At 40.5% G+C, this 22,278-nt stretch overlaps 8 protein-coding genes across 8 annotated transcripts; 4 read left to right on the forward strand and 4 right to left on the reverse strand.

Moving 5' to 3' along the window:
- Positions 1–195: 195 nt before the first annotated feature.
- Positions 196–2,156, reverse strand: BATDEDRAFT_84444 (dihydroorotate dehydrogenase). The gene is made up of 5 exons (XM_006676142.1): positions 2,027–2,156; positions 1,569–1,873; positions 1,339–1,470; positions 607–1,252; positions 196–534 (listed from the first exon to the last, which is right to left on the reverse strand). The coding sequence occupies exons 1-5, from the start codon at positions 2,130–2,132 to the stop codon at positions 227–229; spliced, it is 1,497 nt and encodes a 498-aa protein (XP_006676205.1). The 5' UTR covers positions 2,133–2,156; the 3' UTR covers positions 196–226.
- Positions 2,157–2,603: 447 nt separating this feature from the next.
- Positions 2,604–3,870, reverse strand: BATDEDRAFT_3639 (uncharacterized protein; the record flags this gene model as incomplete). Its single annotated transcript, XM_006674841.1, has 4 exons — positions 2,604–3,256; positions 3,321–3,380; positions 3,441–3,548; positions 3,588–3,870. Coding segments are annotated over 4 exons (1,104 nt in total), but the record flags the coding sequence as incomplete, so codon positions are not given.
- Positions 3,871–4,496: 626 nt separating this feature from the next.
- On the forward strand, positions 4,497–6,107 carry BATDEDRAFT_21145 (uncharacterized protein; the record flags this gene model as incomplete). The annotated part of the gene is made up of 6 exons (XM_006675148.1): positions 4,497–4,589; positions 4,654–4,771; positions 4,862–4,940; positions 5,025–5,275; positions 5,366–5,443; positions 5,524–6,107. The coding sequence occupies 6 exons, from the start codon at positions 4,497–4,499 to the stop codon at positions 6,105–6,107; spliced, it is 1,203 nt and encodes a 400-aa protein (XP_006675211.1).
- Positions 6,108–6,120: 13 nt separating this feature from the next.
- BATDEDRAFT_33865 (uncharacterized protein) lies at positions 6,121–11,595 on the reverse strand (the record flags this gene model as incomplete). The annotated part of the gene is made up of 4 exons (XM_006675611.1): positions 6,121–10,887; positions 10,982–11,231; positions 11,299–11,419; positions 11,485–11,595. 4 exons carry the CDS (start codon positions 11,593–11,595, stop codon positions 6,141–6,143), a joined length of 5,229 nt encoding a protein of 1,742 aa, XP_006675674.1. The 3' UTR covers positions 6,121–6,140.
- A 633-nt stretch (positions 11,596–12,228) lies between these two features.
- Positions 12,229–13,871, forward strand: BATDEDRAFT_3185 (uncharacterized protein; the record flags this gene model as incomplete). The annotated part of the gene is made up of 5 exons (XM_006674835.1): positions 12,229–12,285; positions 12,539–12,778; positions 12,841–13,170; positions 13,248–13,407; positions 13,498–13,871. Coding segments are annotated over 5 exons (1,161 nt in total), but the record flags the coding sequence as incomplete, so codon positions are not given.
- Positions 13,872–14,482: 611 nt separating this feature from the next.
- Positions 14,483–15,675, forward strand: BATDEDRAFT_84447 (translation initiation factor eIF1; the record flags this gene model as incomplete). Its single annotated transcript, XM_006675846.1, has 3 exons — positions 14,483–14,502; positions 15,107–15,174; positions 15,299–15,675. The coding sequence occupies 3 exons, from the start codon at positions 14,483–14,485 to the stop codon at positions 15,544–15,546; spliced, it is 336 nt and encodes a 111-aa protein (XP_006675909.1). The 3' UTR covers positions 15,547–15,675.
- On the forward strand, positions 15,675–18,057 carry BATDEDRAFT_85657 (uncharacterized protein; the record flags this gene model as incomplete). The annotated part of the gene is made up of 11 exons (XM_006675847.1): positions 15,675–15,767; positions 15,860–16,009; positions 16,070–16,157; positions 16,231–16,368; positions 16,447–16,523; positions 16,644–16,759; positions 16,835–16,956; positions 17,052–17,170; positions 17,286–17,438; positions 17,506–17,749; positions 17,819–18,057. 11 exons carry the CDS (start codon positions 15,675–15,677, stop codon positions 18,055–18,057), a joined length of 1,539 nt encoding a protein of 512 aa, XP_006675910.1.
- Positions 18,058–18,767: 710 nt separating this feature from the next.
- BATDEDRAFT_9141 (uncharacterized protein) lies at positions 18,768–21,053 on the reverse strand (the record flags this gene model as incomplete). The annotated part of the gene is made up of 4 exons (XM_006675022.1): positions 18,768–19,256; positions 19,371–19,870; positions 19,964–20,480; positions 20,715–21,053. Coding segments are annotated over 4 exons (1,845 nt in total), but the record flags the coding sequence as incomplete, so codon positions are not given.
- Between the last annotated feature and the right edge of the window lie 1,225 nt (positions 21,054–22,278).

Genomic DNA, 22,278 nt, shown 5'->3' on the forward strand with positions numbered 1-22,278 from the left:
TGCATGCTCAATCTTTTGATATTGAGTTGTGCCAACTACCGTCGTGGAATATCAATTATGCCAAATTGCTAGAGGAGGATCCTAAAGTAATTAAAAATGACTCAACTTGATACTCTGTACATTTTCTCTGGCTACATTCTATTCTATACATTTTGCTTCAAAGTTTTCCTAGACACTACAATTTTTGAATTAAACTTTTATCGGCCCCATCATCAAATTTATGACTTTATTTATTGTGGTTGGATCCAATCATTTGGCTCCAGGTTTTACCCTCCCGTTTTAGAATTTCAGTTGCTTCTCTTTTGATGTCATGTACAAGCCCAGGTCCTTGATATCCCAAGGCAGTATACACTTGAATAACCGTAGCACCCGCTTTGGCAAAGTTGATTGCATCTTCACCTGTTTGAATCCCTCCACATCCAATAATTGGAATACGGCCTTGCGTAAACTTGTAAAACTCGGATACAGCGTGGAGTGAAAGTGGAAGAATGGGTACACCAGATAGTCCACCTGTTTGCTCTTTCAGATTTGAATCTGATTCCATACACATCAATAGTTAGTACCAACACGAGACATTGCCCATCTACTTGACATTACAAGAGTTACCCGATCGAAGCGACATGGATCTGGAAATGGTGGTATTGGAGATGATCACGCCATCCATGCCAACATGCATGACCACATCCGCAATATCCTTCAATTCTTCTGCATTTAAATCGGGAGAAATCTTGACCACAAGCGGAGATTGGTGATTCTGTGGTAGTGCGTCTCGTTCACGTTTCGCGCTCATCAATAAGCGTTCAATAGATTCTCGACGTTGAAGCGATCTCAGTCCAGGAGTATTTGGCGAGCTGATGTTGATGACCATATAGTCGGCATATTTGGAAAAAGTAGCGATGCCGTCGATATAGTCCTGATCAGAACTTTCATTCGAGATTTTGTTTTTACCAAGATTGATACCAAGAAGTCGGTTAGGATAGAGTGATCGGTTGAGTTCAGGCTGTTTAGAATCTTTGGCATCCTTTGTAGAAACTGATGTCGCATTCATCCATTCATGAGGAGAAAGAATAGCTTCAGATTGACACAAAGTCTCTGTTTCAACTGCCGTAATGTGGTGCGTAAACAAATACTTGCGTATCCGAGCATGAAGACGCTCTACAATGGCTTGATGACCTTGGGAATTGAATCCATACCGATTAATCACTGCTTTATCTTTTAAAAGTCGAAACATACGAGGTTTGGGATTCCCCGGCTTTATAACCCAACACAACCATTTCAAGTTAAACATTGAACCATTGCAAACCCACATCTTGCTATCATTACATCTAGATGACTTGCCTGGGGTTGTGGCGTGACGCTTCCAATCTCGACCATTCCAAATCCAAATCCAAACAATGCATCAACTGCTTCTGCGTTTTTGTCATATCCTGCAGCCAAACCGAGAGGATTGGTCAATCTTTTGTTCCAAATCTACGTATTCAAATCTTGGTTAAATCACTAGATCATCGATTCACTGCTCGAAATGCGCAGGATATTCAAGACATTTCAAGTATTACAAACGGTATTACCTCGACACCCAACACACCATCATCGTTTGTTCGTTCCATTGGCACAAGTGAGTGTTTAGCAAGCCAGATTGATAATTTATGCGATTCTTCTGGATCGGTAAGGTGATGTAAAGCAGGCATCACCAACCATTTGTAAATAGATGCTCTAGTATCGCCAATGTAAACATATCCAAGAACTCCTCCGACCAAACCCACAGCAATTCCAAGAACTGTTAGAATTGGACCGACTGGATCAATTGGATCAAGTTGGCGAGTCTGCTGGGTGGTTGACATCAATCTGTATTGGAATCTGCCTTGCACACATACTAATTCAATTCAAATGTTATATATATTATCCCAAAATAGATTCAGTAGTCAGTGGTATTCTCTGTATTGGCTTTAATCGGTAGATATCAAAACGTATGAATAGTTTCCAGACGAAGCCAAGCGAATTCCATCCATGATTCATTCTAGCTTACAAGTATGACTCTTTCCAAGTCCCGAAAATGGAATAGGATTGGCAAAAGCACTCAATGGTCTGCTAGCACAATACAATGCTCTGACACCTGCTCGCATAGATAGCATTCTGAATTGCAGTTTTAATCAAGTTGTAATCTCGGCAAGAAAAAAGAAACGAATTGCAGCAGATTGTTCTCTATTGAACTCAAATCAACAATTCCACCAAACTATTAATGAATCGATATTAAACCATTCACGTAAAATAACACTATCTTGCAGTACTTTATTGTTGACAAGATTCACAAAATATCACATCCGCTTGAATAATTGGCGTACCGCGAATAAAGCTACCAATCCAACAATCCCATACAAAAAGTGGGATTCTTGAATACTGATTCTGGAAAACACGCTAGAGTCGGATGATGAGGCTGCAGTAGAGACTGAAGCATTTTTGATGGGTTTAGACTTGTGGGTCATCTCAGATTTGGTGGATCGCGACTTGCTTGCTATGGGAGATCCTACAGTTTTTGGTTTCTGCGCCATAATATCTTCTAGATCTACAATTCCATTGGCATCAGATGAACAGCCGCTAACACTTGGTCCTTTTTTCAATCCAAGAGAATTCTCAATCACAAGCTGCCCACACGCACTAGAAATATCTTGTCCTAGTTCCTGACGCAATAGCGTATGTACATTGTACACTCTCCGCACAATGTCAACAAATACCTTCATTGTTTCCTGCAATGGAGGCTTATAATCATATGGAACAGACGTCGGGTTGTAAGGAATTACGTTTAACAATACATCCCGACCTTCCAAAAGCTTTCCAAGTTGATGTGCAACCACTTCTGAATCGTTGATATCTGCAATCAAAACATACTCGATAAGAACATGTTTACGACGATTGTGCGATTTGACATTGGCGTTTTGTTGGGCAATGAATACGTCAGCAGCTTCCATGATACGCTCAATATTCCAGGCTTTAGCTGTGGGAACAATCTGAGTTCGCAACTCTTGAGTGGGTGCATGAAGAGAAAGCGCAAGACCTATATCAGGCATATCACGAACCAATGATCGCATTCTTGGGACAACACCAACAGTAGATACAGATATCCGAGATGGAGAAAGTCCAAATCTAGAAGTATCAATCATACCATTCACTGCCATCAGAACTGCCGGATAGTTGTCAAGCGGTTCTCCCATTCCCATAAACACTACATTTCGGATGTGCTCGACCTGGTTGGCATGCACTAATTGCCACAACATGTTGATTAAAATAATGTCGTCAAAAATGCCTACGTTATTGAAACTCACCAAGTTGCTCGAGAATCTCCCCAGCAGACAGATTGGCTAAAAGCCCCATAGTTCCAGTTGCTAATCATATCATCGATATTAGCTCATAAACCTTAAAACTCGACAATACGTTATACATACCACAAAAAGTACATCCCATGGCGCATCCGACTTGAGAGGATACACAGAGAGTCGCTCTCTTATTTGATCGATATTTGATATTCCCATCCATATCCTTGGTCATTTTTTCTTTTTCTTCGTCAGGAAACGATTGCAAAGCAACATCACCATATCGCATAATCACAGACTCGATCCGCTGTCCGTCTTGCAACTCCACCAATAGTTTTGTAGTAGACCCATCGGCATTATCCGTTCTGGAAATAACTTTAGAAGTCATTGGAGTAAAGTCTGACTCGAGGATTTGCAAAGCCTGTTTGGGTAGTTCAGGTACATCAGTAAACGACTTGGCATTTCGCTGAATAAAATACCGCCAGAGTTTTTGTGCATGTTTGGGAGATATGTTATGGAGATTAAATGCTTCTTTCAACATGCCTTCATCCAGCATGGGTTTGGGACTCAATTCCCTTTGTTTCGAGCTCATTTCTGCTAATACACCGGATTGAGTTCAAGTTTTAATGTCGAGTAAAATAAAAAAATTAAATTTATCGACACTTGTATTCACATAAAATGAAACATTTTGTATTGAGTGATTTTGGAATAAACAGTGTTAGATATTGACTTGCAATTCTTCAATAAGCACAAAGTTTATGAATTCAATCAAATTATAATTTTAAAATGAGATTCTTTACTGTTGAGATTGTCATGCATTGTGCAATCGCCAAATTCATTCAAATTCAGATATTGAGTTCGACTACTTTCAAGTCTATACAACTCCTTTGTTGTATTCTAAATCACAATTACGCTTTAATTCAAAAACCAATATCAGAAATAAAATTTTACATGTCAATCACCACGAGAAAGACTAGAGGACACAATGTTGTCCAGTAAATTGGAACCATCATTTCATGCATGACTGTAAAAATGATCAATAAAAGTGAGTCTAAACTATTACTCTTGTAATCACAATACCACTCAGTATGGTAGATGAACAGCTACACCTCATTGACTTGCAACTACAGTAGATATAAAACGTGTTGATATTCCAAGCTAAACAATTTATCAATTTAAATACCTCGAATGATCTCGAATGGTAGCAAGTCCAAGGTTGGCTATGTAACACGGCCAGAACTCATTGCAGCAGCAGACAAGTTGCCCAGCAATAGAGAAAGGGTAATTGTGTTTGAATGGTTATTGAATCTGGTCATATTCTCAACATGAGTTGTGTTCAATCTAGTCAACTTTGGTGCATTCTCTGATCAAAGCATATGGCTTGATGGAACGCATGGATCTTGTTCGACCCATTCCAGCAACAAAGTACGACCTTGAAGTGTTTCATTCATCCGAATACGTTGGTATGTTTTTATTTGAATCCATCATTCTTTAGCCAATATACTGCACTAGTTGATATGGAATCCAACGTGATATCTAATTCAAATCTGCAGAATTTCTATTCAAGGCTGAAACATTGGATTCTTTGTCAGATGAATATCTGCAGAATATAGAACTATTTGATTTAATAGAGTATGTTACTTCATGTATCTATTTTACATTACATGCAATATGATTACACACTAATCAAATACCATGCATATACTTTATATTCAGCGATTGCCATGTGTTTCCTGGGCTGCATAGCTATGTTGAATGGATTGCAGGTGCTTCGTTGGCAGCAGCAAAGAGTCTTGTATCTGGCAAACATCAAACAGTTTTGAATTGGGATGGAGGCAGACACCACTGCCAACAAGATCATGCATCTGGATTTTGCTATGTAAATGATATCGTGTTGGCAATCATGGAGATGCGGAATCGGTTTTCTCGAATATTATATATTGATATTGATGTCCATCATGGCGACGGTACGAAAATGTAATTCGATCATGTAGACCTGTTCAAGTTTTCGTGTCTAAAGTATTTATACATGTCTATTTGGATACGTTTAATTGTAGGCGTCGAGTCTGCATTTATTGCTTCATCTAGTGTATTAACATTGTCATTTCATCGCCACGAATCTGGATTTTTTCCAGGTGTGTCAAGTAATATTTAATCTATGCTAATACAGCTTTAATTACTAATGCATTGTTCAATAAATCATTGTTTTAAATAGGATCTGGTGGAAATTTAGATGTAGGAATCGGAAAGGGCCGATATCATGCACTAAATGTTCCATTACTGTCTGGCATGCGTGGCCCAAACTTTGTAAACCTATTCAGGACAGTTACTCAGTCTACAATCAATGCATATAAACCGGATGCAGTGTTTATGCAATGTGGTGTTGATGGATTGTCACAAGATCCTCTTGGTGGAAATTGGAATCTGGATACTGCTTCAATTGGACATTGCGTGCAGATTGTGCTTGATGCTGATTTACCAGCAATACTTAGTGGTGGTGGTGGATATAATTCTGCCGCTGCTGCCTGTTGTTGGACTCATTGCACTGATTTGGCAGTTCGTAAATCAGAAACTCACTCTAGTGACCCCAACTCGTTCATACATCCACCTATTGCTCAAGATCTTCCTGACCATGAGTATTTGGATCGATATGCCCCAGACTACAGTCTATTTAGCAGATTAGGTAATATGCGCGATCTAAACACCAAAGAGTATTTAGACACTGTGATTGCTAAAGTGCAGACCCACTTGGATTTGCAAAAAAATAGAGTACACTCAAATCTCAGCAGTCATAAATGACCTTGTTTTAGCTCTTGTCAAATATACATTCATTTAGTAGAACCCAATTTGTTTTTTAATTCCTTCACGTTTCCAAGTAACCAGTGCATTGTATTCGTCGCGCTTCATACGGAATAAAGTTTCAAATTCATCGTCACTCAAATACATTTCCAACTTTGTACGATCCAGGTGCTCTGGGACATTTTTCGAAAGAAGAATTTGTACAGAGTAAGTTTCTTTTTTATATTCTTTGAGCACATCAGCCAATGGTCTTGATTTTGGTTTAAGCCCAGATCTTCCCTGCGCTATTTTTGATTTGGACCATCCGTGAAATTGTCGAATAAATTCTAAGGGTTCTTGACCTTCAAATGTAACTGCAAGCAATACACGCTTTCGATCGTGTGTGGTGGATGCCTCGATATATTGTGTGGCCGTCTCCAACGCAAACACCTTTTCTCCTGGCTTTGCAGCATGTCCAAACCACACAAATATATGTGTCACGGCATCCAAAATCATGGCGGAATTTGAATCAAGCTCAGTTTGGATAAAGTTTGTAACATGAGAAACTTGAATGGTTCCGCTCGCACATGAACATGAAAATAATCTTGGTATTGTTCGAGCGTTCCAAACAAGTTGACTTGGCAGAGTCACACCATGATGATTCAGCAATGCTGTAAACTCTGGCGAGTTGGCACCAAGTTTTTCGTCTATTGTTACAACCGTGGTACTGGCAGATCCAAATCGAGTAACGGTCTCTCTTGCTTTTGATCGTTCTGATTCACTCGAATGCTTCCCAGTCCATATATACGAAACAGAACCAGCAAGAACAACTATAACATGGTTAGAATTAAACACTATTTCGTTGGGTTCAATTTGAATGGCTTTCGATACAGTGTCAAATACATCTCGGATATCAAACACCATAATATTGGAATCACTGGAAAGTGGTGGGTTAACGTGTGTTCCTATCATGATCCATATGCCTTTGAATATTTTAAACAGATGCAAGGGTTCCTTTCCTTCAATAATGCGAGCCTGCGTAACTTCAAGACCGGCTTGCAAACTCAACTCGATCGTCATAAGCGCGCTTGTTCCCTTTTCAGTAATACTGCTTGCCGATCCTTGCCAAAAATAACAAACGCATTTATCCACTCCGCTGTTTTTGGGTCTGTATGTATAGACAATCACATAGCTTTCATTACGGTAAAATAGACCCGATAAGCTTGGTTCAGTAACTTGCTCTCGAGTGAATTGCTTGATACGATACATGCTCCATGATCCATGTCCACCACCACCTTCAACATCAAGCACCTCTGCTACATTTTTCTTTTCTTCTGGAACAGGTCCCAAAAGCATACTGATGTCAGCTAGTTGTTGTGTGATTGCATGAGCAATGTTTGGATTTGCAACAGGATCAATCCGCATACTAATTGGAATAGATCCTTCAAAATCGCTGAATTTTTCCTTGAAAATCACCGTTTCTAAATCTTCAGCTTCCAAATGCATCGACACAAAGTGAATTCCATCTGATGATTGAGCGACTGCTACCTGATGGGCAATAAACGCTGCCAGCGATCGAGACTCATTTGTAGAATGTTTTCCTGACCATACAAACACCTCATTTTCGGCATGAACAACTGCGCATCCATTATTGAGAGAAATGGTTGCTAAAATAGATTTGCTTGGATATTTTTGCTCATCAAACATCAATAAAACCTGACGTGAAACTAATGCTGCAAAAGGATCAATGCAATACACTCGAATATGTAAAGGCGGAGTCTCTACATCACCAACAGTACTGGCTGTATTCAAATCACCCATAGATCCACGCTTTTGTACTTGACTTTGAGTGTTGAATACACTTTCTTCTCCATTGCTATGCAAATGTGCTAAAAATGCTTTCCATGTTGCACGCTCCTCTTTTTCAATCAGTACCAATCGGGGTCGATTTCCTCTTGATTTACGAATTCGTGAAGCTACATCGAGTGCCTGTGCACGGCACACTCGTGAGGATTTATCACCACCCCAATGGTATACGTCATCTCCTACATCCAATACATATGCATTGTCAGCAGAAAGTGATTTCCAAGTTGGTTCTACTGTAACGACAGTCAAACGAATTTTCCCAGATAGCTCAATCAGTGTTTTTTGCTTTGCCTTGCCAATTAAAGATTGATCAATGACTGTATAAGTCAAATCAGATATTGGATGCTGATCTACAGATATGGAATTCAATGACTTGCTAACTGGTGCATTTGTACTGAGACGAGGTCTAAACCCAGTTAAGCCGTGTGTGGATTGATATGTGTCTAGCTGAGATACGAGCTGCTCTGTTGTGTGGATGCCAAATCTACCCAGCAAGTCGTAATTTTCGCGGTAGCTTTGCTCAAGAAATACTGTCCATGACTGTTGATTTTGCTTTTCAGGTATAACATGCTTTAGTTGGCCTACCTCTTTACCCAGATCAAGAATAAACCCGACTGGTTCTTGGGAATTTTCTGGGATTGTGCCCGAGTTTACAGTGCCAATAAGTTTATATCCGTAAATAGTGCAAGGCGAATATGTAGTAACGGGTGCATTGGATAACTCGTTTTCAAAATAGTAAAATGATCCATGAATAAGTGAAACCCAATATGTTCCATTTTCTAGTTGTTTGATTTCACTTGATTTCAACGCCCCATTGACTTGATCTTTTGAATCTTTGGCCAAAGAACTGTCAGGTGTGATATTCTCTATGGTAATATACCCTTCCATAATTGTATTGGATATGATTTTGCTTGATGGAATGTATCCCATTCCTTTAACAACATGCCCAATATGTAGCACCCAATCGTATGCATCACGAGCACATTTAGTTTGAAAATGGTAGGCGTGGTTTGGTGTATTCAAATGAAACATGGTAGGTTGAGCAGACGTACTTATAACGCCCGTTCCATTAACCGCAGCAGCATCCATATCTCTCTTTGCCACTCTAACTGACAACGTTGTTGATAGGTTGATAATGTCAATCGGCTTAATTCCTCGAGAATAAGCTTTAACGTCGTCATTGAAAAGATGGATAGTACCATCAAGATCAAGAACAGCCAAACGAGGCGTCCACATAGATACTGCATTACGAGAGGTGGATGATAAAGTATAATACATTAAACTTCCCATTAAAAGTGCATGTGATGCTTGTATGTGCCGAGTGGGTTGAGATCGTGGTTGTTCAGCAATGCCCGTTGTATCTTGCTCATCCGCTCGAGGGTATCGTGGTTTTGTGGGCTTGGGTGAATTCTCTTCTGTTTTTGAAACTGAAATGGTTGGGATTTGTGGTTTTGTCGCTGCAGCAATCGTTGATGCATTTGTAGATATAGTAGCATTGTCAAGGTGCTGTTGAAGAACATTCAGCCACTTGTCTCGTTCGTTTTTATCTAAAGCCTTGAATCGAAACAGGGTGGTATTTTTTAAAGAAACCTGTAATCCCACATCACTGTTTGAATCCTGTATAGTCAAACTAAATGCTGAAACAGACTGAATTTCATCAAATTTGAATCCATGCATTGGTGAATCAACAGCAGCATCCAATCCAATATACAGACGATGCGATTTGACTGAAAAATACACAGGTTTCCAAGCAGTGCTCATCCATCCCTTATTTTCAAGTGATAGCACGCCTTCAAGAAGTGGTAGTGGCGGTAAACTGCTGTCTGTCATATCATGGGATGAACCTCGACTGTGTGCATGTCTATCAGTACAAGAGTCGCGTCCAAAAACTCCCAAACTATCCCGTTGGTGTCCTTTAAGAATTTGGGCAGAAACAGGTGCTTTTAATGAGCTGGGACGTCGAAGGGATCCCATTGACGACTTGGAGATTCCGCGATGGTGCGTATGAATTTCCGATTTTTGTTTACAATGACTGAATGGTTTATCCAGTAACACTGCAGTGTCAGAATAACTGGTATGCGAAATTGTTTTAGAAATATCAGAACGAGATGTTTCTGATTGGGTTTCATGACTAGCTGACACGACTTCCTGATTTGACTCGAGTGCTATTGGCATGTCAAGAAGGATGGGCTCAACAGAAATACAATCATCAAACCACTGACTTTCCAAGGCGTTGGGATTGATTGTTGCGTAACTTGGAAACAAATCTTCCTGGAAAACCGAGTCAGAGTTGACACGAGGAACTATAATTGAAGTCATTTCAATGGCAGAATCGGTGCCTAATCGTAAAAATCTTGCAATTTCACATTTCCGAGTATCACAAATGTCTTTAAACATGGGCTCAATTGCTGCTGCATGCTTGTCTATTTTGATTGTTGTTGTCGGCAAAAGCATACCGCCTTCAAGCTCATATATTCTAATACCTTCTCCTCGAGTTGTCAGATACAGCAAAGGTAATGCAGGATCCCAAACAGGATCAAAGATTCCCACGCCAAGCCCGTCTGTTTGAATGACCTGTAAAGGAGTTGATTGTTTGGAGTCTAATGTCGCAGTTGACATCATTCTTGTATCCCAAACATGAATACATCGCTCATTTTTAGATGCTAGACTAAACCCAGTTGCAATGACAAGCGGATCTGGGTGAAGCCAAGATAGCCTACAGCCACGCGCAGGTGACAGTCCAGTTGGAAATGAGTATGTTGGTGCAGATGACGAGCGTGGATCATAGTGATGGACCATCGAGTCAGACGTACTAGAAATAAAAGAATTACATTCATAATCAAATGCCATGCTTTGCGCTGCCAATTCTTGTGGATTAGTAAGTGTAATTCGATCCGTTAGCATTTCGACTGACCATATTTTGACTGTTGCATCACTGATATTATTTCAATTTTTTAAAAAGTGTATTAGATTGCATGACTACACAGGAATGCATTTTTATCGTGTTATCAAAGCTACTTTAGACTTACGATGAGCTTGAGATGACGATTCCAGGACAGGTAGGATGGAATCGAACCCAATCAACACGTTTTTCATGGCCAGCAAGGAACACATCTGGCATATCATTTTCATATGGTTTCTGATTTGCGGCACACATTCTAGGAATAGTATTAGGAAGAGTCCAAAGTCTAATTAAGCTATCTGATCGAGTGGTTGTTGCAAGAATGGATACATCTGGCAGGGGTGAGAAAGCATAATCTTGAATTTGTTTTCCATGTGCTACAGCATTTAAATTTACATTTAGTAAATGGAATGTATTTTACACACATCATTTTATGGTTATTACCAAGAAGATGAGGTGCATGCATATCTACTTTGATGGGATCATCTACGTATGTTGCTGGAAGAGGCAAGATGCCGATACTCGTCGCGTTTGCATCTGGAATAGCAAGATGATGGTGACTTGCCTGAGTTTGCAATCAAGACTGTTAATATTAAAAGTCAGCAAGCTTGCCATGCCATCAATACACACCTTTATTTTGTTTGTTGCAACAGGGTCGATACGCACATTAGTATATAGCGACTTTCCAGACGCTGCTGCATATGCATTTCGATATTTTGAAGCTTTTGGTATTGATGTCATTGATAGTTTCTTGCAGAGTTTGAAAAAAGCTAAAACTCGAATTTTGATGGTAAAGTTAATCTTGATATCTAAATCAGGCCAATCGCTATATCATGTTGTGTAGACTGGCAGGTCCTAATCTGAGTGAATACTGACATTCCCGTGGATTAAATATGGATGGCAGTCCACTCAACCCGTATATGTGCCAGAACTGTGCCTTTGGCATCATAATAAGGTGGATTGCAAAAGTATTTGAATAAGTTGAACCCAAACATCACAACTATGCGGTCACCACCTATTTCCAACAACGAACCAGTAGAAGCTCCGGAGTACAGGTTCAGCACTATTGCTACTACTATCTCTGCGTCTGCTTCACAGGCTGCTCATGCTGCAGCTGCTACAGTGAATGCAGTAACAGGCTCAACCAGAACAGGACAAGCTAGAAACAGAACAGGGTATACTGTCATTGAAACTGACTCGTTTTTCGACAGCAATATTCAGGACAATGGAAGAGTGACTGGGAATGAGACGGATGCATTTAGGAATACTGATAATAGTCTGGAATACAGGACTGAAAACAGTCAGTCTGTCGTTTCCAATACCCAAGGAGTGGTGGCTGCACAGAACCATTTAGAAGCTCCTAGTGGCACAGTACTTTCTTCATCCATCAATATTGTCAATACGATCCTTGGTGCTGGCATGCTAGCTATGGTTAGTTTGCTTTGGATCGCACATATGCTTGTGTCATGATAACAGCTGTATAGGATCAGCAATCAACACTGATCACTGCATAGTTTGGCGTTGTGTTGTACTCCATTCAAAAAAAATTGCATATAGTAGATTTGGTTTTATTGCATATCTAGATACTAGTATTCAACTTTTTTATGAAAAACAATGCTGTCATTTTAATGAAAGTACAAACGAACAACTAAATCCTAATATCATGCTTTGAATTTATATTTAGCCATCTGCAATTGCAGCAGTTGGACTTGGCTTTGGAGTATTTCTTATTGCACTTTCGTCGATTGCATCTAGTCTAGGACTTTATCTTCTTAGCCGGGTCGCTGCTCAAGTAGGACGAAAGTCGTCTTTTTTTGCCTGTGCCAAAATCACATATCCAGATGCAGCTGTCTGGATTGATTTTGCCATTGCTGTCAAATGCTTTGGTGTATCCATCTCATACTTGGTGATCTGCGGTGACTTGGTAAGTCTATTTCCGTGTATATTTGAACCTTTTAATTTTTTGCTAATCTTGAACTGCTGTAGTTGCCTCAAGTATCACAGGGCCTTTCAAACAATTCACTTCCCAGTGATCACTATCTTCTTTCAAAGTTCTTTTGGACTACGGCATCTATCTTTTTGATTGCACCGTTTGCTTTTCTGCGCCAACTAAACTCGCTGCGATACACATCTGCATTCGCTCTTACAGCAGTCGTGTACTTACTTTTTGTCGTGATATGGTTTTACATCTCTCCGCCAAAAACGAGTATGCCTTTTCCACCACCAACTTTCGATGAGATTGAATGGATCAAGATTTCTTCCAAACTGTTTACCGCACTGCCAGTATTTGTGTTTGCCTTTACGTGCCATCAGAATGTAAGACTAGTTGAATTGAATATATTTCTGAAGATTGTATTAACATGGTTGTCTACTTTAATGGTGTTTTACCTTAGATTTTTTCTGTTTATAATGAATTGATTGATAATTCTCCTCGAAAAATTGAAAGTGTGATCAAGGGGTCAATCCTGACCTCTGTAGGTGTTTATCAGACCATTGGGATTATTGGATATCTCACCTTTGGCAACAAAGTAACATCAAACATTATTGCCATGTGTAAGTCTATTCTCTTCATACTTTACATATGCCGATTGTTTCAAGTAGTGCGTTCATCTGACATTTTAATTCAACTGTATTACATGATAGATCCCAATGGAATACTTGTTACATATGGACAACTTGCAATTGCGCTACTCGTGTTGCTGAGTTATCCATTACAGTGCCATCCTGCACGAGCTTCTCTTGATAAAGTATTTGGACCGAAAAAAGGAAATGGACATACAATGACGACCATTGCAGCTGTTACAGGTCCAAACCAAAACATTACATCACAACCCACTCAATCCTCACCATTGAAAATGTCAGGCTGCCGTTTTACGATCATCACCCTATGTTTACTTGTTGGATCCTATATTGTTGCAGTCAGTGTCACCAGTCTCTCTACTGTATTAGCATTTGTCGGTGCTACGGGATCTACAACTATTGGACATATACTACCGGGAATATTTTACTATAGAATGAGGAGAAACGCGAATCCACCCGATGCACCACTTGAAAGACTTGAAATTGCAGCCTTATGTTTGGCAAGTTTTGGTGGATGTATTATGGTGAGTAGTTTGACAACGCAGCTGCTACAAGGAGTTAGTGCCACGGGTGGGCATTAACAAGACTGCAGTTTTGGATATACATTTTTCAGATACAGGTCGAGTTTATCCTTGAAGTCCTTCACTTTAATAAAGTACAATTTCTTTTGATACCATCATTTTACTATTGCTAGTTTTAATGTATGAATCAACCTGCTGTTTAATAGAAGATTGAATAAGACATGATTAGTTTCCAAAGTAATACTATTGAAGGCATCAATTCAATGTATTAACAACCCGAAAGTATCGAATAATTGAGCGATTTGTTAGATTTACGCTTTGGACACTCGGTAACCTTCAAACGACTGTATGAAAATATTCCGTGAGTTTGAAACATGTTTCGATTACAGTGCCAATCAGAATAGTAAATCATAGAATAATGTAGTGAGGATCCAATCAGCATATATTCCATATCAGTCTGAATTGATATTGAGTCGTTGGAATTTTTTTTGGCTTGCTTCAGATTCACAAAACCGTTTGATTATTGCATGTCAGAAAGCATCCAGAAGTAAGTTGTACATATCCTTATGATACAGTCTTGACTATCTTGTTTAGTACTGTTTCTATTGTTCATTCTTTCATGTTTAATATGCACATTTACTCTTCTATTTGGGTTGGTTTGGGCTGTAGCCAACTCATGACTATTACCATCAACGAGTCGATGTTCAGTGTATAGGCTGAACTGACGGTGGCTGCCCTGTTCACTTTGTTTCTTTGTATATACACCGTTCATGGTCTGGATGAGTGTATCTTTTCCAGCACTTTCAACGCTATTACTCTAGGAACTATCCTCGACACTATTCCCAACCCAACAAAACCTTGGAGACATTCATTCAATGATGCTTGCCATCAATTGGACCTATTGCCATTGAGTTGGATACAAAATTCAATATATGCTAGGACTGATCTCTAGCATGGTTGGGTTGGCTCTATGTAAATCATTAGCATAAACATTAGCAATAACGAATCTGGTTTAGATTGCCGTTGGTTTGCTGGTTTATTTTCAACTTTGATCCACGCTTCATGTATATTGTATTATACAATGTAATTTTGGGTTCAGTTATTGGTATTGACTTTGTGTTATGTATTATTCAATCAATTGTTGGCATTAGTCTTGCAAGTTACGATCCTTTTGCTGATACGGGTGAAGACAGTGTAGTTGCTGTTGAAGGATATATTCGTAAGTTCACTTGGACTGGATTAGACTCGTGTAGACCGCCACAATAGGATGAAAGTGTGCATCTACACGAATCTAGATATTACCCTATTTTGATGGGTTATTAAAGATTGATGTTTTGTAATAGATATTCGTATTCAGCAGCGTAACGGCCGCAAGACTCTAACAACCGTGCAGGGCATTCCTGCCGATCTGGACCAAAAGCGTATACTTAAAGCATTCAAGAAGGAGTTTGCATGCAATGGAACGCTTGTTGAAGATGATGATCTTGGTCAAGTTATCCAACTTCAGGGTGATCATCGCTTGAAGGTGCAGACTTTTTTGGCAACAGAGGGCATTGCTCCAAAGGATAAAATTAAACTTCATGGTTTTTAAATGTGACGATGGGTGAAAATATGTTTGAAATTTTGAATGATAAAAAGTGGATGGATTCACGTGATCATCACTGTGCGGTTGCTGTTGTGAATTCAGATTCTTCAACCAATAAATTATTATTCAGTCTTATGTTCACCGGACGATCAACACTGACAGCTGCATACAGGCTTAAGCAGACCATGACTCATCTGGCTTCGTCTAGCCATATGCGTGTCTGCACTGTGAGTTTCTACAATTTATATCCAATGATCTACGCTTCAAATCCATGTTGGATTCACAAAATAATCCGTTTGAATCTACTGTCGATATATAGGCTACGCTTGCAACCTCTTCCAAAAACAGTGCATCAGTTGGTGTCAATTTCAAAAAAATGCAATCCATTCGCAAGTTTGAGCTCGATCGCCCTGCTGCCATGAATGCTCTCAACCTCGACATGGTGTACGCAATCACCTCCCAACTCAAGGTATCAACCATTTTAACCCATATGAATATTCAAGTATGTGCTGATATTCTGTAACGTCAGACTTGGAAGGATTCTGATCTATGCAAAGTGATTGTTCTTGCCAATGTGGAAGGCAGTCGAGCATTCTGTGCAGGTGGAGATGTCAAGAGTTGAGTTCATGTTCATCTTGATACTTGTCGACTTTACAGATCTGACCTTATTTGTAATGGCTTGATAAACAGCTTTGGTCTTGAAAGCCTCGAGTGGCAAACCTGAAGATATTGCTCAATCTTGCAAGTTTATGGAAGAAGAGTATAAACTCAATCATATGATTGCTACTCTTAAACTTCCATTTGTAAGCATAATGGATGGTATCACCAGTAAGTGTTTTGATAATTGTCGAGTTTTTATTTTACAAATGAAATCTGATGAGCTTGTATTTTTATCACTTGCTCTAGTGGGTGGCGGTGTTGGTCTTTCAGTTCATGGATCGTTCCGTATTGCAACAGAAAAAACATTGTTTGCCATGCCCGAGGTAACAAGCAGTTGGATGCTCCATGATCTATATGTCTAGTGCAATGTCTTGTATTCATTTACTAATGGTATAATCGCAATCTTTTGATTAAATTTAATGCATATACTTTGGTGGTATTAGACTGCTATTGGTTTATTTCCTGATGTTGGCGGTAGTTTTTTTCTACCTCGTCTTGATGGAGAACTTGGTACTTTTTTGGGTCTAACGGGTCATCGTCTGAAAGGCGAAGAAGTCTTGTAAGTACAGATGCATGTTTATATGGGTTGAATAGGATGCAGGGATAAAACACCAACAGTTGATCATGCAACTAGTATTGCTGGTATTGCTTCGCACTTTATCCCTTCTTCGCGCCTGTCGTCATTGTATTCTCGTCTCCAGGAACTTGATACAAACAATATAGATGTTGTCAATGCCGCTATTGATGAATTTTCTGGTACAGTACTATAGTCGATGCCACGATCTGTATTTTAGCATGGTTTTATCTAGAAATGTAATGGGACTAGTTTAACATTCTTTTGGGTGATTTAGGCGACTTTACGACCGACATGTTTCGCAACTGGTCGCTTGGAGGCGAAGTTGGACGTACTATTGATAGGTGCTTCAAGTACAACACCATTGAGGAGATTTTTGCCGCACTTGAAAAAGACGTAAGATGACAATCTCTAATGCTGTCAACTGTAGATCTATCTCAACCTCAATTATTGAGGCTGCATACTGTTTATAAACTACAGTAACTAAAATGTACGTGAATGTGTTGAATAGCCAAATACAGAGTGGTGCCAAAAACAACTTCAAGTGATGCGTAAATGCTCACCTACAAGTCTCAAAGCTACATTGATGCAACTGCGTAAAGGGGCTAAAAAAAGTATTGCAGATTGCTTAAAGATGGAGTATCGTATGGTTCGCGCATTTATGGTAATACTTGATTTCAACTCGGCAGTTATAATGACGTTGAATCATGTGCTAACATGTATTTGTGTAGGAAGGACCGGATTTCCATCAGGGAGTGACGGCTGCTTTGATCAACAAACCAGCAACTCGACCAAACTGGAAACCTGATATAGATCATATGAACGAAATAAGTGCATCGATGGTGGAAAAAAAGTACTTTGCGGCAGATCAGGGAAAACAGCTTGAACTCTTTACTAATTCGACCTACTATGACTACCCTCATCGATCTCTATCTGGACTTCCAACCGATCGGGACATTCGTCGTGTCGTTTACGGTAAAGTATTGACCTGAAAGTGTATGGAATATGACAGCAAGAACATTCTCATGACAACTTTTGGTTTAGGTGACATTTCAAATGTGAACAAGTCGGGCAGTTTAAAAACCAAATCGGACATTTTGCAGTGGTTTATGCAAAACTGGGGAAAATATGATTCTCTAGCCATGTCTGAACATACACCACCACTAAAACTCGATTTGGGCGGAGGATTAGGTCGAGGAAAGGTTGGACTTAAAGCCAAAGTTGAATCGGTACTCGAAACCCATACCGAACAACAAGCCAACCATCTTGAATGGAAATACTGAATTAAAAAAAATTGAACTGATATTTATTCAAGTGGTGGTTTAGCATAAATTGGAGTTGCTACATACATAGCACTAGCCATGCCACATCCTGCCAATGCTGTTATCACCATAACAATAACAAACACACTACGCGGAATAATGGTCCAATCGACCTAGTTTATCGCCATGTTAGAATGAGTGAATATCGAATATAAAATGGACTAGCATTCAAGTACTTGCATAATCTTGCGTTGGACGTGGTGATCCCACAGCGATTTTTGATGATGTCGTGAGTGCTAAAACGTAGATAACCCATACTATCAACCCCGAAAACAACACAGTTCTAAACAGCAGTTCATTTTCTTGTTAATGCAGTGTGTTGCTATCTATGCGTTGATTTAGATGGACTTACGTTGCGTATGGGGTATGTATAATGGCGAAACTCGTTACAAGCAGTATGAGAAGGAGGATGAGAGATGTGGACAATGCCCAGCCTAATCCAAATATTTTGAGCGAGGGCTGAATGATTGAGTCCATTGTGGTTAAAGTGCTGGAGTATACACTAGATACTATGAAACTAGAACTGGTAAAAGTTTGAGTCGTGTAGTTGTTGCAGTTCAAGTGTCGATGGAACGCGCACTATCTGTATTAGGTTATTATTCAACTATTGAATGGATTCAAACTCTAAAGAAACAGTCAATACAAAATAAATGCTAAAATTGAAAAATTGTTTATTGACTCAATGGTTCAAACATCATTGGCTGTGATGTTGATCCAGGTCTGCTAGTCCGCCTATTGCCTTGTGTAGAATAAGATACATGAGGGAGCACTCCTAACATGAACATTCCCTCTTCGCCACCAGTTGCTGATGATGAAGCGGCTGCAGACATATTTAGCAATGACCCAGCAGGTGTAGGTGTGGACACGACAGCACCCGTACCAGAATACAATGATGATGATGAATCCAAATGTTGAAGTTCTCCGCCAAAGAATGACGACGATTCAGCTGATGCTGCAGCATTCAAGTCACTGGTCAGATCGTGTGATACCACCTTGCTACCGCTTGGAGCATCGTTGTCCACGTCAAAGTTTAGTACTTCAAACCATGTACCGCCTTCTTCTCGCTGTACAGCGCAGACAAGACGAGTTTCATCAGTTCGAACACGCCAGACACCTTGAACACCTCCAATCGTATCTCTTAGGAATCGACCATAGACAGGCTCAGGTCCATTTGCACCTTGAGTAAATGCAAGTTGGTCACTCAGAGGACAATTTGAAGGGATCACTCCGTTCGAGTTAGCACCCATCAGTCCAGTATTGGTGCCATATCCTACAGAAGACAGTTCCCAAATCTTGATGCCACCATCCGAACCAGATACAATTCGATTACATTTAGGATCGTGATGGAAGCAGGTGATGGCTGCAGAGTGGCCTGTTAGGTTGGACAGACACTGACCTGTGACAGGAGACCACACACGCAACGTAGCATCGGCAGCGGCAGAAACCAGATAGTTGGGTGATAATTCCAAGAGTCCTACAAGAGAAGTATGACCCTCGAGATTAAATAGAGCGACACCAGTACGTGTACACCACACTTTGACAGTGGCATCCATACTGCCACTGACAGCACGACGGAGTTCATGGCAATAGCCAACAGAATAGACTTTTTCACGATGGCCACGGAATATATGCACACACTCGCCTTTGGTGATGTCCCAAACACGAATAGTGCAGTCGTAACTGCCACTAACAAGAACATTGCCCTGGCCGGCAATAGCCCGAACTGAATTTGAATGGCCCAGCAAGACATGCATGAAATAGGGATTGGATACATCTGGGGGTGGTTGCCTTGGTAAATGTGTGAGATTTGGATTATTGGGATCTGGAGTTCTGGGGGTGGCATGAAGGTTTGCCTCTGATTCTTCACGATATTGAGCCGTCATCATGGCAGCCATAGCAGGAGACCAGTGTGGATCACGACGAGGATCAGGTAGCCGCCATACACGCAATGTTGCATCCCTTGAACCCGTGACAATGACAGGATGCTCAAGAGCAGCAATACCATCATCTGTAGCATCATTACTTTGAGGGATAATGATCATCAAGCAGCGCACAGTAGAGGTATGGCCATCAAAGATGTGAGAGCATTCTCCATTTTCGATATCCCAAACACGAACACTGCGGTCGGTAGAACCAGAAACAAGAGTGTTTTTCCAGTACTGAAGAGCCCAAACTCCACCCTCATGTCCTTCAAGTCGTTTTAGCAAGGTTCCATCCGCAGTATTGTAAACATGAATGGTCTGGTCATCAGAACCTGACACAATCTTTTCGGTATCAAACTGCAAACAAGTAACAACATTTGGACCATGTCCAGGGAAAGAGATGTGGTGGTATCTTCCCAACAGCCAGTTACGACGAATCAAATGGTGACGTCTGTATAGTTTCTTGTAGAGATGGCGATAAATGGGACGAGGGTGTTGTGGAGTGTTGCAGGTGAGGCTCATGGAGGATGAAGACCTCGAGAGCGGAGTTACAGGTGGATGCGAATCAGGTCTGTTATAAGAGTGAGAATCGTTATCAGCTGAGCTGTAGTTACCAAGGGTATGATGTGACTTGAGATTATTATTAATTGAGCCTAATTCATCGCTAGAAGTGGATTGAGTAAGTGCGGAGCGAACAGCGAAAGCTGTCGAGATTTCATCGTCATCAACAAATCCCTCATTGACCAAACGTCTTTTCCAAATAGATAGTTCAGAGCCTTCGCCATCCACGACGCTTAGCCAGCTCTTGGATACACGCTGGCAACGGCCCAGAGTTTTAAGATCCAAGAATGCGATAATCTGGTAGGATAGTTCGACGGGTAATTGACCAATAAAGTCTCTTTTCAAGGACGGAAGAATCAATGAAGACATGAATTGCAAGGAGGAAAAAGGACAGCGCTTTAACAGCTGAGTCATGACATGATTTTTGACTGCAGTTGGAAGGGCCTCGAATGAGTCTAGCACTAGAGGAAGACTGGTGATGAGATCCAGACTGCGGGATAGTCCTGAAAAGGCAGACAACAGGGTTAGTACGATATGAAAGTCATTTACAGTACTCGAGATGCTCAAGATGCTTACCTTGAGTAGAGCCCAAAGACATGGTATCACATAAACTATCAGAGGTAGTCAATGGCCAAACAGAGTGATGCGGAGGAGGGACCAGTGGCGGGGGAGTGTGCAACTGCAGTAGTTGATGACTATAACTATTAGTAGTAGAATGGTGTTGATGACTGTAGTGCAGAGTAGGTGACATGGTTGGACTAGGAAGTGTTGGCGAATGGCGGTTGCTAGTGTCTGCCAGGAATGATCCAATGCCACTAGCAGCAGTAGAAGAGCTAGACAAGGGATTACTAATACGACTTTGATGCATACTGCCAGTTCCAGTTCCAGTTCCAGTAGCAGCAGAAAGCGAGCCTATATCACTCAATGCACTCTGCATCCTGGCAGTTGCATTCGGAGCTTCACTCATTACACTATCAGTAGAAACCAGCGTAGATTTGGCAATATTGGGTCCGTTTGATAATGACATCCCTTCAGATGTATTCTTGCGATTAGTAGAGTGAAGTGAGTCTATAGTCATACAAGAGTGATGGGATAAAGTAAACTCGGGCAGTCTAGTACTTGTCAAGCAAGCTGTTTGTTCATGTAAAACAGTCGGAGGCTGACACTCGACGGCGGAAGCGGCACTAGTGGTGGAGCGGAGAGCGTCATGGTCTCGAGTGCTGTTCGTAACACCAATGCAAGTCGGTCCTTCTCTTGTCAATCGCTCTCTGCAGTCGTCCATCTCCTGTGTAGAATCAACTTTGAATTCATCCCGCTCTTGTTCTGTTGGTTTGAATGTCGAGCTGGGCTGCTGGTTGTAATCACACATTGACAAGAATCCTGCTTCTGTCCTTGCTAAGCTTGTTTCTGACCGTTTTCGTTTAAGTGATGATTCTGCCGTTGTGTTTGATTTCTGTGAGCAAAGCTATGTAGTATATCAGGACGAACCAAGTAAGTATAGCAATCAAGCAACTTAAAGGGTCAAGTATTGTTGGGTAATAATTGGGTTTATATTCACCGCCATTCGGCACTTGAATCGAATGGGTTTTATGGCAATGCACAGCATTTTGACCTTACTTGTAACACTATCCCTTGCTTATCTACTTTGTGTTTCAGCCCATATCAAAAAAATATTCTTTTAGTGAATCCATCTCAAATT

The sequence above is a fragment of the Batrachochytrium dendrobatidis genome (assembly GCF_000203795.2).
Source record: "Batrachochytrium dendrobatidis JAM81 unplaced genomic scaffold BATDEscaffold_1, whole genome shotgun sequence".
Classification (NCBI taxonomy): Eukaryota; Fungi; Chytridiomycota; class Chytridiomycetes; order Rhizophydiales; genus Batrachochytrium; species Batrachochytrium dendrobatidis.

What these genes read in the sequence shown, in the direction of transcription:
- BATDEDRAFT_84444 (XM_006676142.1), bottom strand. Translation starts at nt 2,132, where the DNA reads ATGCTATCTATGCGAGCAGGTGTCAGAGCATTGTATTGTGCTAGCAGA. An exon ending in GCGTCACGCCACAACCCCAG is followed by an intron (nt 1,253 to 1,338) that starts GCAAGTCATCTA and finishes TGGGTTATAAAG; the next exon opens with CCGGGGAATCCCAAACCTCG. An exon ending in ATCCATGTCGCTTCGATCGG is followed by an intron (nt 535 to 606) that starts GTAACTCTTGTA and finishes GTATGGAATCAG; the next exon opens with ATTCAAATCTGAAAGAGCAA.